The following is a 13678-nucleotide window of genomic DNA, read 5'->3' on the forward strand; positions in this document are numbered from 1 at the left end:
TTTTTCTCCGCGGCAGAGTTTCTTGTCGAGGTTCCCCTTGGCTGCAGGGCCAGGAGAAGGCCCATCCCAAGGAATCTGGGGCTGAGTGGATTCAGTTCCCATTATGCTGCGTGTCCCATCAAGCCTTTGTTCTGCAGGTGGAAGAGGCTTGCCTGGGATTGCTGCCTCCTTTCCCTGGACAAACACAACGCCTGGTGTGAGGCAAGAGCCCCGTGTTGCAATCCTGCCTCGCAGAGGGACTCTTGATACCGGCCTTGCCTGCTGACTCGCGCTCAATGTGGCTTCCCCTGTGTCCTCATTCCCTGCTCAGCTCCAAATAAAATGTAAAAATGTCAGTCAAAGGCAGAGAAATAAAGCATAAAAGTGTCATTCAAAGGTGCTGTCACGTGGCCCCGGGGCAGTTCTCCCCGTGTGTGCCCACCCTCTGCAGCCAGGTTAGCGCTGAGCAGCTGCTTCTGACCTGCTGGGAGTACCTGCCTGCCTCTGGTCCCTCCCTCCCTGCCTCCCTGGTGATGATTTTATAATCAAGGCATAAAGTGAGGGGTGTGGTAATTGCCCTGCGTAGGTGTGGATTCTCACTGCTTCTCCCAGCCCATCCAAGATTCCTCAGTCTGGGAGCAGCACAGGAGAGGAACCAGCCACTGAGGACTCTTAGGAACGGCATGGAGAGCAAATGGAGTGGCTTGGTGCTGATCCTTTCTCTGTGCCTGGGCTCCTACCAAGGTAAGGCCAGGCCTGGAGGTAGGTAGGATGTGGACAGCCCAGAAAACCCTGCTGAATCCCAAAACTGCTGCCAGCTTTGGTGTCTAAGCTCCATAATGCGCTTCCTCTGGTGCTGGAGTTGGGCAGAGGAGCGCTGGGGAAGGTGGCACCAGGTGGCTGCCTGTGCTGCCCACCTGGAGGTGAGAGCTGGAACTTCTGCCTTTGAGGGTGATCTCAGGGCAAAAGGGGATTGTTCCCTCCCTTCCTTGGGATTCAGGCACCGCTGGTGGTGTGCTGGGATGTGGAAGGAGGGAAGCTGTGACAGAGTGGGGAGAGAGAGGGGCTGCTCTCCCTATGCCCTTGGTTTGGGGCCTGGCTGCCGCTGTGTGAGCTGGGGAAGCCACTTGGCTGTCACAGCAGTGTGACCGTGGAGCTGCCCTCGTCCTGAGGGTCCTCACAGGAGCTGCAGGAGGCAGGAAGCCGGCTCTGCTGGCAGATTGCTGAGCTTTGGGAAGGGCGATGGGGTGATATTCTCTGCTCACCTCAGGAGCCCTCCCAGCGTCGGCACTCGGGTGTCCGTGAGCGAACCCTCCTGCAGGCAAACCTCTGCTGCCGTCCTTAGTCATCCATCCCCTGCCCAGGCTGGGGAAGGCCTGCTCCCAACCCCTGCTCCTTGCTTGAGGGCAGATCGCTGCTTCCCGCGGGAATCTCCCCCGGGATTGGTGAGCCTTGCTGTGGCAAGCAAACCCCCTCGCACCCCGGTTACCCCAGGCTTGGCTCACTGGGCTCCCCCAGCGTGACGTGCCCGGGTTTGTGGGTGCACACACATGACCCGGCCGGGGGGGACGTGTCTGGCTGTTCCAGCCGGCAACAGGCGGAGCAGGAAAGTTCACCTGCGCTCGGCACGTCCGACCCTGCGGTGCCGCCCGCCCGGGAGCCGCCGGGGCTCGGCGCAGAGGGCACCGGGGCCCCTGCGAGCCTCGGGGAGACAGAGGGGTTTGCCAGCTGGGAAAAGCGAATTTATGGCTCTTGGTGCAACAGGGGCGTGCGCCAGGCCGGGAATTGGGGCGCCGGGGCCCACGCTGCCACCCACCCCCGGCGTTTACATCACAACCGGCTCGCCAGGCTCTGCCGGCTCGGCCGGGGCGCTCCGGGGCTCCCAGGAATGCCGGCACAGCCCTGCCACGACTGGGGCTCGGAGCTGGATCCCCCCTGAGCAAAGCCCACCCCATCCCCCGGGCCGGGCACTTGTGCCTGACCTGGAACTGGAGCATCCCTGCCTTGCTCTTTTGCCCAAAACGGCATCATTTAATAACGCTGTGCCTGTGTGCCTGGCAGCATGAGGAGGCTCCAGCAGGGCTTTGGGACGTGCAGGAGAGCTCACGGGACATCTGCTGCCCCGGTTGCTTGCCCCGTGGCAGTGCTTTCCACCCGGGGAAGCTCCCCCTGCTCTCAGCTGCTGGGTGTTTTGATTAGCCCTAATTACTTTGTGGCCCAGAACTTGCTGCTTGACCTTCAGCTCGAGCAGGGTGAGCAGTGAGTGCTGAGCTGAGGATCTCTGCGAGCCAGGAAAGTGCAGGACCAAACCACCCGTGTCTGTTAGACCCTCCCGACCTCACTGCGGGCTGCGGGCTCCAACACAGCTCTGTGAGAGATGCTGAGGGAGGACCAGCTCAGAAAAAAGCTGTGGGCTTGCTGTGTCTCCCGCCTCCTTGGTTTTGGTGCTGCCCCTTAATGCCTCCGCTGACTTGCCATTCCTGTTTGCCCTGATGCTGGGCTGAAAAACATAAATATATCCCTCTGAGCTGATGGGGCGAGCGCGGCACGGGTGTGTGGGAAGCCTGGGAACCCGGGGGGACTCGCCCTGCCCCGGGGCCCGCCTGCCCCGATGGGGAAATCGGGGCTGAAACAGCTTCTGGGGCAGTGGGAATGGTGTGTGGGGCTTGGACTCCTCTCCCCACAACCCCCAGCCCCAGGACTTTGCAGGGTGGGCACCTCACGCTGCTGTTTCATGGATGAGCTGGAGGCATTGCCAAAATCTAGCATGCAGGGAAAGTGGCTGCTGGGGAGAAACCAGGGTTGGGTGGAAGGAGCAGCTTCTGCCTTTGGCTTTATTCCTGCTGTGCAAAATCGCAGACAGGGCTGGGGGATTAAAGCTGGATGCAAATGCTTGGAGCAGGGAGGGTTGTGCTTTGCTTAAAGCTCTGCAAGCAGGGTCTGTCTGTCTGTCCCTCTGCCCCCAAATTCCCGGAGCAGCTCCTGGCCAAGGCAAGGCTGTGAAGGGCTTGGCTTGTGCCTTCTCCCCAGCCGCATCCTGGGTGGGCACAGTTCCCGGTGCAAACAAACCCTCGCCCCGTGCAGGATGAGCCCTGACACACCAAGGTGACAATTAGAGCGCTGCTCTTGCGCCACGCCGAGCATTTACAGCCAGCAGAAAATGCTGTCGTGGGGAGGAAATCAAACCAAAGGAACCCCACCAAAAGTGGGGTTGCTCAATCGTTGCCGGGAGCCGTGGCGTGACTATCCGGCTGCCGTGCGGGGCTGAGCGCCGGCGCCCCGGGTTTGCCCGTTTTGCAAGATTTATTGCTGCTTTTATCAGCAGCCGCCTCCTCAGCGTGTCAGAGGGTGCTGAGAGGCTGAGGATGAGCCCCAAATTCCCTTTGCTTCTGACCCTGTGACAGACATCCCATTGGAAAAGGTGGCAGCCTGGCTGTCTTGGTTTGGAAAGACGGGAGCGTGCTAAGGAAGGCAGGAGCCTCCCCTGAAATGGAGAATGTAAACCCTCCCCAGCCCTCCCAATTGCTATGAATTTTAAATTAAGGGGCTCTCAGGCAAAAATATGGGAGCGGGAAATAACAGTTCTTTAATAGGGAAGGAAAATAAAAGGATAAAATAAACAATGCAGTAAGCTAGAACAACACTGCCAGAGTCAGAAGCCAACCTGACACCCTGTGGGTCAGGGTGTTGGTGGCAGTGCCATTGGAAATGTGGCTGCAGCCCTCCTGCAGTGTCAGGGGTGGTTCTGTTGGAGCAGGGATCCTGTAGAGAAGGATGTATTCTTCCTCTGAAGATCCAGGGGAAGGAGAGACAGCTGCTGTTCCTCTGGGGAATCCCATGGAGAAAGCCGTGCTGGTGTCTCAAAACCTCTGGATTATATCTGGGTAGCAATGCTTGGCTGCTCCCCCTGGATTATATCTGGGTAGCAATGCTTGGCTCCTCCCCCTGGATTATATCTGGGTAGCAATGCTTGGCTCCTCCCTCTGGATTATATCTGGGTAGCAATGCTTGGCTCCTCCCTCTAGATTATATCTGGGTAGCAATGCTTGGCTCCTCCCCCTGGATTATATCTGGGTAGCAATGCTTGGCTCCTCCCCCTGGATTATATCTGGGTAGCAATGCTTGGCTCCTCCCCCTGGGCGGAGCATCTCCCAATGGGATGTTATAGTTCTTATCAGCCACGCAGTGACATTCAATAGTCTGTTATCAGCAATGTCCCCTCCCGAGGGAGGTGTGATTGTGGTCACTCAAAGAGAGAGATAAGGCAAACTGCCCACTTGACAAAGGTAATCTGCCATACAGATGGTAATGGAAAACATCCTGCATTGCAATCTTTAACACTGGAACAACCGACCTTAAAAAATCATTTATAAATTAAATGATGGTGCCCTGAGGGCTGACAGTGCTCTCTCCCCCTCCACAGCCGGGGCCAGCCCCCTCCACGAGTGCAGCGAGCGGCCGGAGGATTGGTGCCGGGACGCGGCCACCGCGGCCAAGTGCGGGGCGCTGGAGCTGTGCCGGCTCACGGCGTGGGACCGGGCTCTGGGGGTAACCGGGATGGGAGCAGGGGATGTGGAGGGCTGTGGGAGAGGTGCCCATCTGCCCCAAACACGGAGATGGAAAGAGAATCCCAGCCTGCCCACCCCAGCATGCGTGTCTACAGCAGTGCTGTGATGGCCCCGACCAGGGGAGAGAATGATGCATCTGACTCCATGGAGAGCAGAAGGCTGATTTATTATACTGCATTATTCCATACATCTACATTTTATTATACTATATTATTCTATACGACACTACTCTATACATTAATTATTTTATTATACTATATTATTCTATACATCTACATTTTATTACACTATATTATTCTATACGACTCTACTCTATACATTAATTACTTTATTATACTGTATTATTCTATACATCTACATTTTATTATACTGTATTATTCTATACAACACTACTCTATACATAAATTATTCTATTATACTATATTGTTCTATACATCTAAAACTGAACCTGCCAAGCACTCAACCCTGCACACACTGCACTGAATCTTGTGACTGTCATCCAACAGTCCCAACACACACACTTGGCTCTGACGTGCCAAGGAACGAAAACACCATCACTTTGACAAAAAAAAAATCTCCATATTGCATTCTCCTTTTACACAAATACAGTCACAGCAATTGGTTAGAATTGTGCTTTCCCTTTCTCTGATGTTCAGAAGAATGTGAAACCCAGAGATATTCTTGGGAAGAATTGTGCCTTGCTTTTCCCTGTGAAGAGAAATGTGGCTACATGTGTCTGCAGAGCAAATGGCAGAAGCCAGTGGGTGCCCCGGGGTGGTTTTGGGGTGGAGGACTGGGATCTGGAGAGGGTTTGGGTGCTGTGGCAGCATCCTGACGTGTCCCCTCTCTCTCGGCAGAAGGGGATCCCCTGTCACCTATGCCAGGTGGCAGTGTCTGTGGTGGGCAAGATCCTGCAGGACAACCGCACAGAGGTGAGTCTCAGTGGGAAGGGACAGTGGGGCTGGTGCTCCTCCCCTCCAACCCCACTGAGGCCCTGACCTCTCTCTTTGTGTCCCAGGAGAAGCTGAGGCTGTTCTTGGATAAGAGATGCCAGTACCTGCCCTTCCAGGACTGGTCTGTCAAGTGCAAGAGGATGGTGGACACGGGCATCCTCGTCCTTGTCCAGCTGGGCAAGCAAGTGCTGGTAGGGCAGGGGGAGCCCCAGGTTTGGGTTTTTCCACAGTTTGGGATGTCCTGGGGGCTTGCAGAGCAAAGGATGCTCCTGGGGGCTGGGACAAACCATCTGAAGCACGAGATGGAGAGGGAAATTATCGTCGGTCGGGGCTGTGTACAACTCACAAATGGGATGGGGCTGCTGTGGAACATGCCTTGAGCTGTTTGATTTTCCAGCATCACCCTCATTCCGTGGTTATGACAATGGGAAGATGCCACCAGCTCACATCCCAGGCAGCAGACACAGAACTCAACGTTACAACTCACTTTAAAAGTTTTTAGACCAATCACACAAAGCAAAAGCACATTGACAGTAGTTCTATCCAACCACCATAAGCACACGTACCTTTGGTTAAACAATGCTTGCTTATTTCAAATACAATACCTGCTTATGAGCCTTAAAACACAACGCACAGAGCTCCATTATTAACCTTAGGACTTCCTAATATCTTGCTAGATAAACTTTTCTGTAGCTTAGGGAGTTATTCTAGACAAGCGTTAATACACAGACCATTGTTCCGTTTGTGCTTTTCTACCGTTTAAATAATTTTTCTGCTGACCAATCTCGTGGCCGCTGCTTAGCTCCAATCACAGTTCTGCGGCTTTCCCAAAACCCTCTGATTTTGTGGATTCCCACAGGAAATGACCCTGGATGGGGGCGGGGGGGGGGCTGGGTGTGATGGAGAAGGGGCAGCCCAAGCCCCATCCCATCCCACCCTCTGCTCCGCAGTCGGAGCCCAAGGTGGTGTGTGGGACCATCCGGCTGTGCCAGCGCCGGGACGGAGCCACCACGGGCACGCCGAGGTTCCAGCAGCCCCCAGCAGCTGCCACGGGCCCCAGCCAGGACTTTGCTGACCTCATTGCCCCCTTCATGGCCAACGTGCCCCTGCTGCTCCATCCCCAGGATGTGCCGCACGGCGAGGCCCAGGTACTGCGCACAGGCAGGGCTGGTGCTGCTCGTGGGACCCTGGAATGGTTTGGGTGGGAAGAGACCTTGCAGATCATCTCGTCCCAAACCCCTGCCATGGGCAGGGAATGTGTCCAGGCTGCTCCAAGCTGGCCTTGGACACTCCCAGGAATGGTGTAGCCACAGCCTCTCTGGACACTTGGTGCCAGCATTCTAACGCTGCTCAGGGATGAGAATCCCCTTTCAAGTATCACCTACTTAACAACAATTAGAGAAAGCCCCTAAAAAAAAACAATTAGAGAAAAGCCCCTAAAACAACAATTAGAGAAATTTCTGCAGAGCTGAAATTATTCTGGCCGGCACTGTTGCCAGTTTGGGGGGATATTTCAGGATGCAGGAGGGAAGTGAGAGGTGCAGGTCAGAGTGCTGCCCCAAACTGCAGCCAGTGTTTAAATGCCAGCCCTGCAAATGCAGGTTGGGCGCGGGGGGATTGGTTTTATTTCGTGGGCTACAGTGATAGTTGCCTCCTCAAGCCAGGTCTCACAAGCTCTTGGAGATCTGTTTCACACCCAAGGTAACTCAGCTGCCTTTGGAGGCTTAAAATCAGCAGGGTGGCTGAATTTTCTCGGTAAGGAGTTTGTTATTTCGCCTTTTATTAAAACCTGTCTGGAAACAAAAACGTTTTAATAAAAGGCAAAATAACAAACTCCTTACCGAGAAAAACTGAGCCAGGTATGAGAGGTTCTTGCTCCTGGTAAAACACCTCACAAAAGCCATTAGTTTCTTTGCTCTCTTCTATTTCTAGCAAATTGCCCAGGTGGGATTTTTTGGCTCCTGTCCAATTGGCTCTCCTTAAGTTTGAGGTGAAGCCCCCCAGGTCCTATGAGGTGGCTTTTTACCTGATTGAGGAGAGAAACTTCTGGGCTTCTTTCCTTCTTGAGGGGACAGAGGAGAGATTTGTCACTCCTCGACAAGGTGTCCCTGTGCCTGTCACCCCGCAGGAGATGGAGGCGGTGTGCGGGGACTGCCTGCAGCTGGCCAGGGCCGTGCGGGAGGCGCTGGGCACCGACTCTGCCTTCAGCTGGGCGCTGGTGGCACACGCCAAGCGGCTGTGCCAGGCCCTGCCACCCATCCTGGCACTGCAGGTGAGCCCAGCAGGGAATGACACTGGGATTGGGATGGGAGGGCACCGTGGGCACTGCAGGTGAGCCCAGCAGGGAATGACACCAGGATTGGACCGGGAGGGCACCGTGGGCATGGCAGGTGAGCCCAGCTGGGAATTACACTGGGGGATTGGGCCGGGAGGGCACTGTGGGCACTGCAGGTGAGCCCAGCAGGGAATGACACCGGGATGGGGCACCGTGGGCACGGCAGGTGAGCCCAGCAGGGAATGACACCGGGATGGGGCACCGTGGGCATGGCAGGTGAGCCCAGCAGGGAATGACACTGGGATTGGGCACTGTGGGCACGGCAAGTGAGCCCAGCTGGGAATTACACCGGGATGGGGCACCGTGGGCACGGCAGGTGAGCCCAGCAGGGAATGACACCGGGATGGGGCACCGTGGGCATGGCAGGTGAGCCCAGCAGGGAATTACACCAGGATGGGGCACCGTGGGCATGGCAGGTGAGCCCAGCAGGGAATGACACCAGGATGGGGCACCGTGGGCACGGCAGGTGAGCCCAGCAGGGAATGACACCGGGATTGGGCACTGTGGGCACGGCAGGTGAGCCCAGCAGGGAATGACACCGGGATGGGGCACCGTGGGCACGGCAGGTGAGCCCAGCAGGGAATTACACCAGGATGGGGCACCGTGGGCACGGCAGGTGAGCCCAGCAGGGAATTACACCAGGATGGGGCACCGTGGGCATGGCAGGTGAGCCCAGCAGGGAATTACACCAGGATGGGGCACCGTGGGCACGGCAGGTGAGCCCAGCAGGGAATGACACCGGGATGGGGCACCGTGGGCATGGCAGGTGAGCCCAGCAGGGAATTACACCAGGATTGGGCCGGGAGGGCACCGTGGGCACTGCAGGTGAGCCCAGCAGGGAATGACACCGGGATTGGGCACCGTGGGCACGGACACATCCCGCTCTGCCAGGCTGCTCCATGCCCTGTCCTAAGGAGGGGCTGACAGCTGGGCTGCAAGCAAAGTTGAGCGAGTAGAAAAAATAACAATGGCGATTTTCAAGCATCCATAGCAAGGAAGAAGACAAGGCCGTCAGCACAGAAACAGATTAGATAAAATGCATGAAAATTTTTATAACCTAGACTACGTGCATAACTAGATGTGTATATGTGGCCTTATTAAATTTCTGTAAAACTATTACCAACTATATTGGCTTTGCACCAATGAATATAATAAGTTATTGTGATGTAGTTACTGACTCAAGATCATGCTTTGTTAAGAATATATAAGCTGGAAAACACGCAGAATAAAATACTTTGCTCTTGTTGGAAAAAACAAGTTTTTTATTCTGCATGTTATATATATATAGTTTTATATGTAGTTATTACAGGCAATAAGTTAAAATCACATTTTATTAAGAATATATGAAAATATAAAAATATATATATTCCTTATATATAATCTTTATAATATATATTTATATATATAAATATATACATTTATATATCAATATATGAATATATATGTGTTCTTTATTAAGAATATATAAATAATATATATTCTTATATATATAATAATATTCTTATATAGATAACAACATATATATATATAAAGTTTATATATTAAGAATATATAAACTTTATCAAGAATAAATAAAGGACATGCAGAATAAAAAACTTGAAAAAAAAGTTTTTTGTTCAACAGGTTTACATATATAGTTATATATGTAGTTAATACAGTTGATAACTTAAAATAACGCTTTATTAAGAATATATAAAAATATATATTCTTTATTAAGAATATATAAAGAATATATATTCATATATATAAAATTCTTATATATATGAGAATATTACTATATATAAGACATAAATATATAAAAATTTATATATAAACATATAAATATATAAATATATAAATATATTTATATATATATAAAATATATATATATATTAAGAATATATAAAGATATATATTCTTATATATATAAGAATATTTTTACACCAACATATAAGAATATATATAAGAATATATATAATATATAAAATATATATAAGAATATATATTATATATATAATATATATATAAGAATATTCTTATATGTATAAAAATATATATAAAAAGATACAAATATATTTATATATATGTCAAATATATAAAGTTTATATATAAAGACTATATAAACTTTATTAACAATATATAAAGAACATGCAGAATAAAACCTTTTTTCTTCTGGGAAAAAAGTGTTTCTTATTCTGCATGCTATACATGCGGCTAATACAGTTAATAACTTAAAATCATGCTTTATTATAGAATATATAAAAATATATATTCTTTTAAGAATATGTAGGAATATGTATTCTTATATGTATAATATTATTTTATATACATAAGAATATTCATATATATATATGAATATATATAAATAAATAGAAAAAATATATAACGTTTATATATTAAGCATATATAAACTTTATTAAGAATATGTAAAGAATACGCAGAACAAAAAACTTTTTTCTTCTCGGAGAAAATTCTTTTTTATTCTACATATTATATATATATATATATAGCTATATATATAGTTAATACAGTTGATACCTTAAAATCACGCTTTATTAAGAATCTATAAAAATATATATTCTTTATTAAGAATCTATAAAAATATATATTCTTTATTAAGAATCTATAAAGAATATATATAATATTCTTATATATATGAGTATTCTTATATATATAAGAATATATATAAATATATATATATTCTTATATATATAAGAATATATATAAATATATATAATACATATATTATATATACATATTATATTTATAAATATATTTTTATATAAAAATATAAATATAGTCTATGTAATAATATGTAAGTATATATTATTGCTATATAAATTTATATATTTTTAATATGAAGTATATGCAGTTTATATATTAAGAATATATATATTAAAATATGAAGAATATATAAGGAACATGTGCCTCCTCCTGCAGTGCCAGCGCTCCCTGGCCGAGTACACGGACACGGCTGCCCAGCTCCTGCACTACCTGGTAAGAGGCTGAGGGCTCCCCGGAGTGCCAGGGGTCTCTGGGTGCCAGCTGGTACCCGGCGACCATCATCAGCAAATTGTCTCTTTTTTTTGTTAAACTCACCGCTTAATATTCCTACGAAATATTAATTTTTTTCTCCCTCCTCTCTGCCTTGCAATTGCTGCAATTGCATTTTGTTTTCGTTTATTTCTTGCCGTTTTCTGGCCGCTGCACCGGCAGCAGGCTGAGGTAAGTGAGATCCGTGCCCCGATGTGCTGAAATTCCCTTCCCAGGGGCCAAAGCCCCCCTGATTTGGGACGTCTCTCTCCCCAGGACCCGTCGGAGCTGTGTGGCCAGCTGGGACTCTGCGCCTCCAGCTCGGCCCTGCCCCTGCACACGCTGCTCGCCGAGAGGCTGATGCAGCTCCTGAGCCTGCTGGGGGTGAGTGGGGACCCCCCCATGCCGCTGGGCTCCTTGGAATCCAAACGCCCCAAAGGAGGAACCTGATTTTGGGTTTTATTCCCTCAAGCACCTCTGTTTATCCGAGGTGGGGGATGCCTTACGTGGGGAATGCCCTGTGTGGGGGGTGATGGTGGGACAGGATGAGGGCGGCTCTGGGGTGTGACGATGTTCACAGGGGTCTGAGGATGAGGGAAGAGATGAGGATCTGACTCCATATTTCTGAAGGCTCGATTTATTATTTTATGATTTATATTCTATTAAAACTATACTAAAAGATTAGAAGAAAGGATTTCATCAGAAGGCTGGCTAAGAATAGAAAAAGAAAGAATGATAACAAAGGTTTGTGTGTCGGACAGAGAGTCTGAGCCAGCTGACTGTGATTGGCCATTAATTAGAAACAACCACATGAGCCAATCCCAGATGCACCTGTTGCATTCCACAGCAGCAGATAATCATTGTGTACATTTTGTTCCTGAGGCCTGTCAGCTTCTCAGGAGGAAAAATCCTAAGGAAAGGATTTTTCAGCCACATGTCTGTGGCACTGGGGGGGTTCAGCATGCATCCCACCCCTTTGTCCCCCCAGGACAGGGTGGGGAGCACTCCGCTGTGCGACGTGTGCCAGTTCACCGTGAAGACAGTGGAGAGCCTGCTGGAGAACAACGTGACAGAGGTGAGTCCCAGCACTGGGGGCTGGCACAGGGGGCCAAGGGGCAGCGAGGATCTCCCCCTCTTCTGCCTTGTGCCGGCAGGAGCAGCTGGTGGACGACATGGAGAAGGTGTGCTACATGCTGCCCCACGGCGTCATCGGGCAGTGCAAGGACTTCGTCAACTCCTACGGCAAGGCTGTGGTGACCATGCTGCTGCAGGCCACCGACCCCGCGGCCGTGTGCGCGCTGATGCGCTGCTGCCCCCGCCTCGGGGACACCCGGCACGGTGAGCTGGCTCCCCGAGCCCGGGCAGGGGGCCGTGCCCTCCTCTGGGTGCTCACGGCCGTGTCCTGCAGGGGCCGAATCCCTGGAGCAGCTGGCGGTGAGCGCCGGTGCCTTCTGCAACGTCTGCCAGATCGTCATCACCTACTTGGACAACGAGCTGCTCAAGAACGAGACGCTGGAGGAGCTGGGCGAGGTGCTGGAGAAGGGCTGTGCCATGCTGCCCATGCCGCTGACCAGCAAGGTGAGCTGAGGGGGCACAACCAAGCCAGCCAAACCTCCCTGAGCCCCCTGCCAGGCTCACCCCTCTCTCCCCCCCAGTGCCAGGCGATGGTGTTGCAGTACGAGCCGGCGGCCGTGCGGCTCTTCGTGCAGATGATGGACCCCACCTTTGTCTGCACTGTAAGTGCCCTCACCCCTGGGGCAACCAAGATGGGCCTCCTTTGTCCCAGAGGGTCAGAGGCTGCTCATGGGGGTTTCCTTCCTCTCCCTCCCACCCTTTTCCTTCGCAATGCAGAAAATCAGAGCCTGTGACTCAGGCAAGGAGGATCTCCTGGGCTCGGCGCCCTGCGTCTGGGGCCCGCAGTACTGGTGCAAGAACATGGCCACGGCGGTGGAGTGCAATGTAAGTGCCAGCTGTGTCCCCTGCCCGTGTCCCAGGGTGCCGTGCTGGCTGTCCCCGTGTCCCAGGGTGCCGTGCCACCGTCCCTGTACCCCATTGCCATCCCATCCCCGTCCCTCCGCAGGCCGTCGCGCACTGCCGGCGCCACGTGTGGAACTAGGAGCCCTCTCCCCAGCTGGCTGGACTTGCTCTGCCGTGTGTCTGGGGACCCCGGCTCCCTTCCCCGGGACGTGCCCACGCTCACAGACGGCAATGGCAGGAGCCACCGGGCCTCGCCGCGCCGGCGGGGCTGCGGGGAACCTCGGCCGCTTCCTCTTCCACTCCTGGGGCTTGGATTTCCAAATCAGGTTAAGGGACTCGTTGATATTTTCAGCACTAGGGATTCAGCCTTGACATCTCTCAGGGCCACTGCAAAATCCCCAAGCTCTATTCCCACCTCTGTCTCCATCCCCGATCCCTTCTCCATCTCTCCATCCCACCCTGAGCCACTTGTATGGCCCAGATCCCGCAACGTGGATCTGTCCCCGTGGGCTGGGCTGGGTTCTGCTGCCCAAACGCTGGCCCCTCACTGCTGGCTGGCAGCAGCCTCACCTGAACATAAAATGAATGAGTTTGGGTGCCAGGATTTCCTGTGGCACCCCCATCCCTGCTGGGAGCCCTGCGCTGCCCCAGCCGTGGGGTGAGGGCAGTGGGGTGCTGGGGGGGATGCTGGGGGGATGCCTGCACTGCCTCATCCTGGGCGTGCATGGGAGCATCCCACCACAAACAAACTCTTCCCTGCGTGCATGGGAGCATCCCACCACAAATAAACTCTTCCCGTGAGCCTGGCTGGTTGTGTCCTTCCTCCTCGTGCTGAGGGCTGCAGTGGGAGTGCG

General features: G+C 51.4%; 1 protein-coding gene across 1 annotated transcript; it reads left to right on the forward strand.

Annotated features, from left to right (window-relative positions):
• Window positions 1-573: 573 nt before the first annotated feature.
• On the forward strand, window positions 574-13625 carry LOC134422254 (prosaposin-like). The gene is made up of 14 exons (XM_063164243.1): window positions 574-723; window positions 4403-4527; window positions 5405-5479; window positions 5566-5691; window positions 6451-6648; window positions 7629-7772; window positions 10755-10811; window positions 11124-11231; window positions 11836-11922; window positions 12002-12185; window positions 12256-12425; window positions 12503-12583; window positions 12699-12806; window positions 12928-13625. The coding sequence occupies exons 1-14, from the start codon at window positions 663-665 to the stop codon at window positions 12961-12963; spliced, it is 1560 nt and encodes a 519-aa protein (XP_063020313.1). The 5' UTR covers window positions 574-662; the 3' UTR covers window positions 12964-13625.
• Window positions 13626-13678: the final 53 nt, after the last annotated feature.

Source organism: Melospiza melodia, chromosome 9 (assembly GCF_035770615.1).
Source record: "Melospiza melodia melodia isolate bMelMel2 chromosome 9, bMelMel2.pri, whole genome shotgun sequence".
NCBI lineage: Eukaryota > Metazoa > Chordata > Aves > Passeriformes > Passerellidae > Melospiza > Melospiza melodia.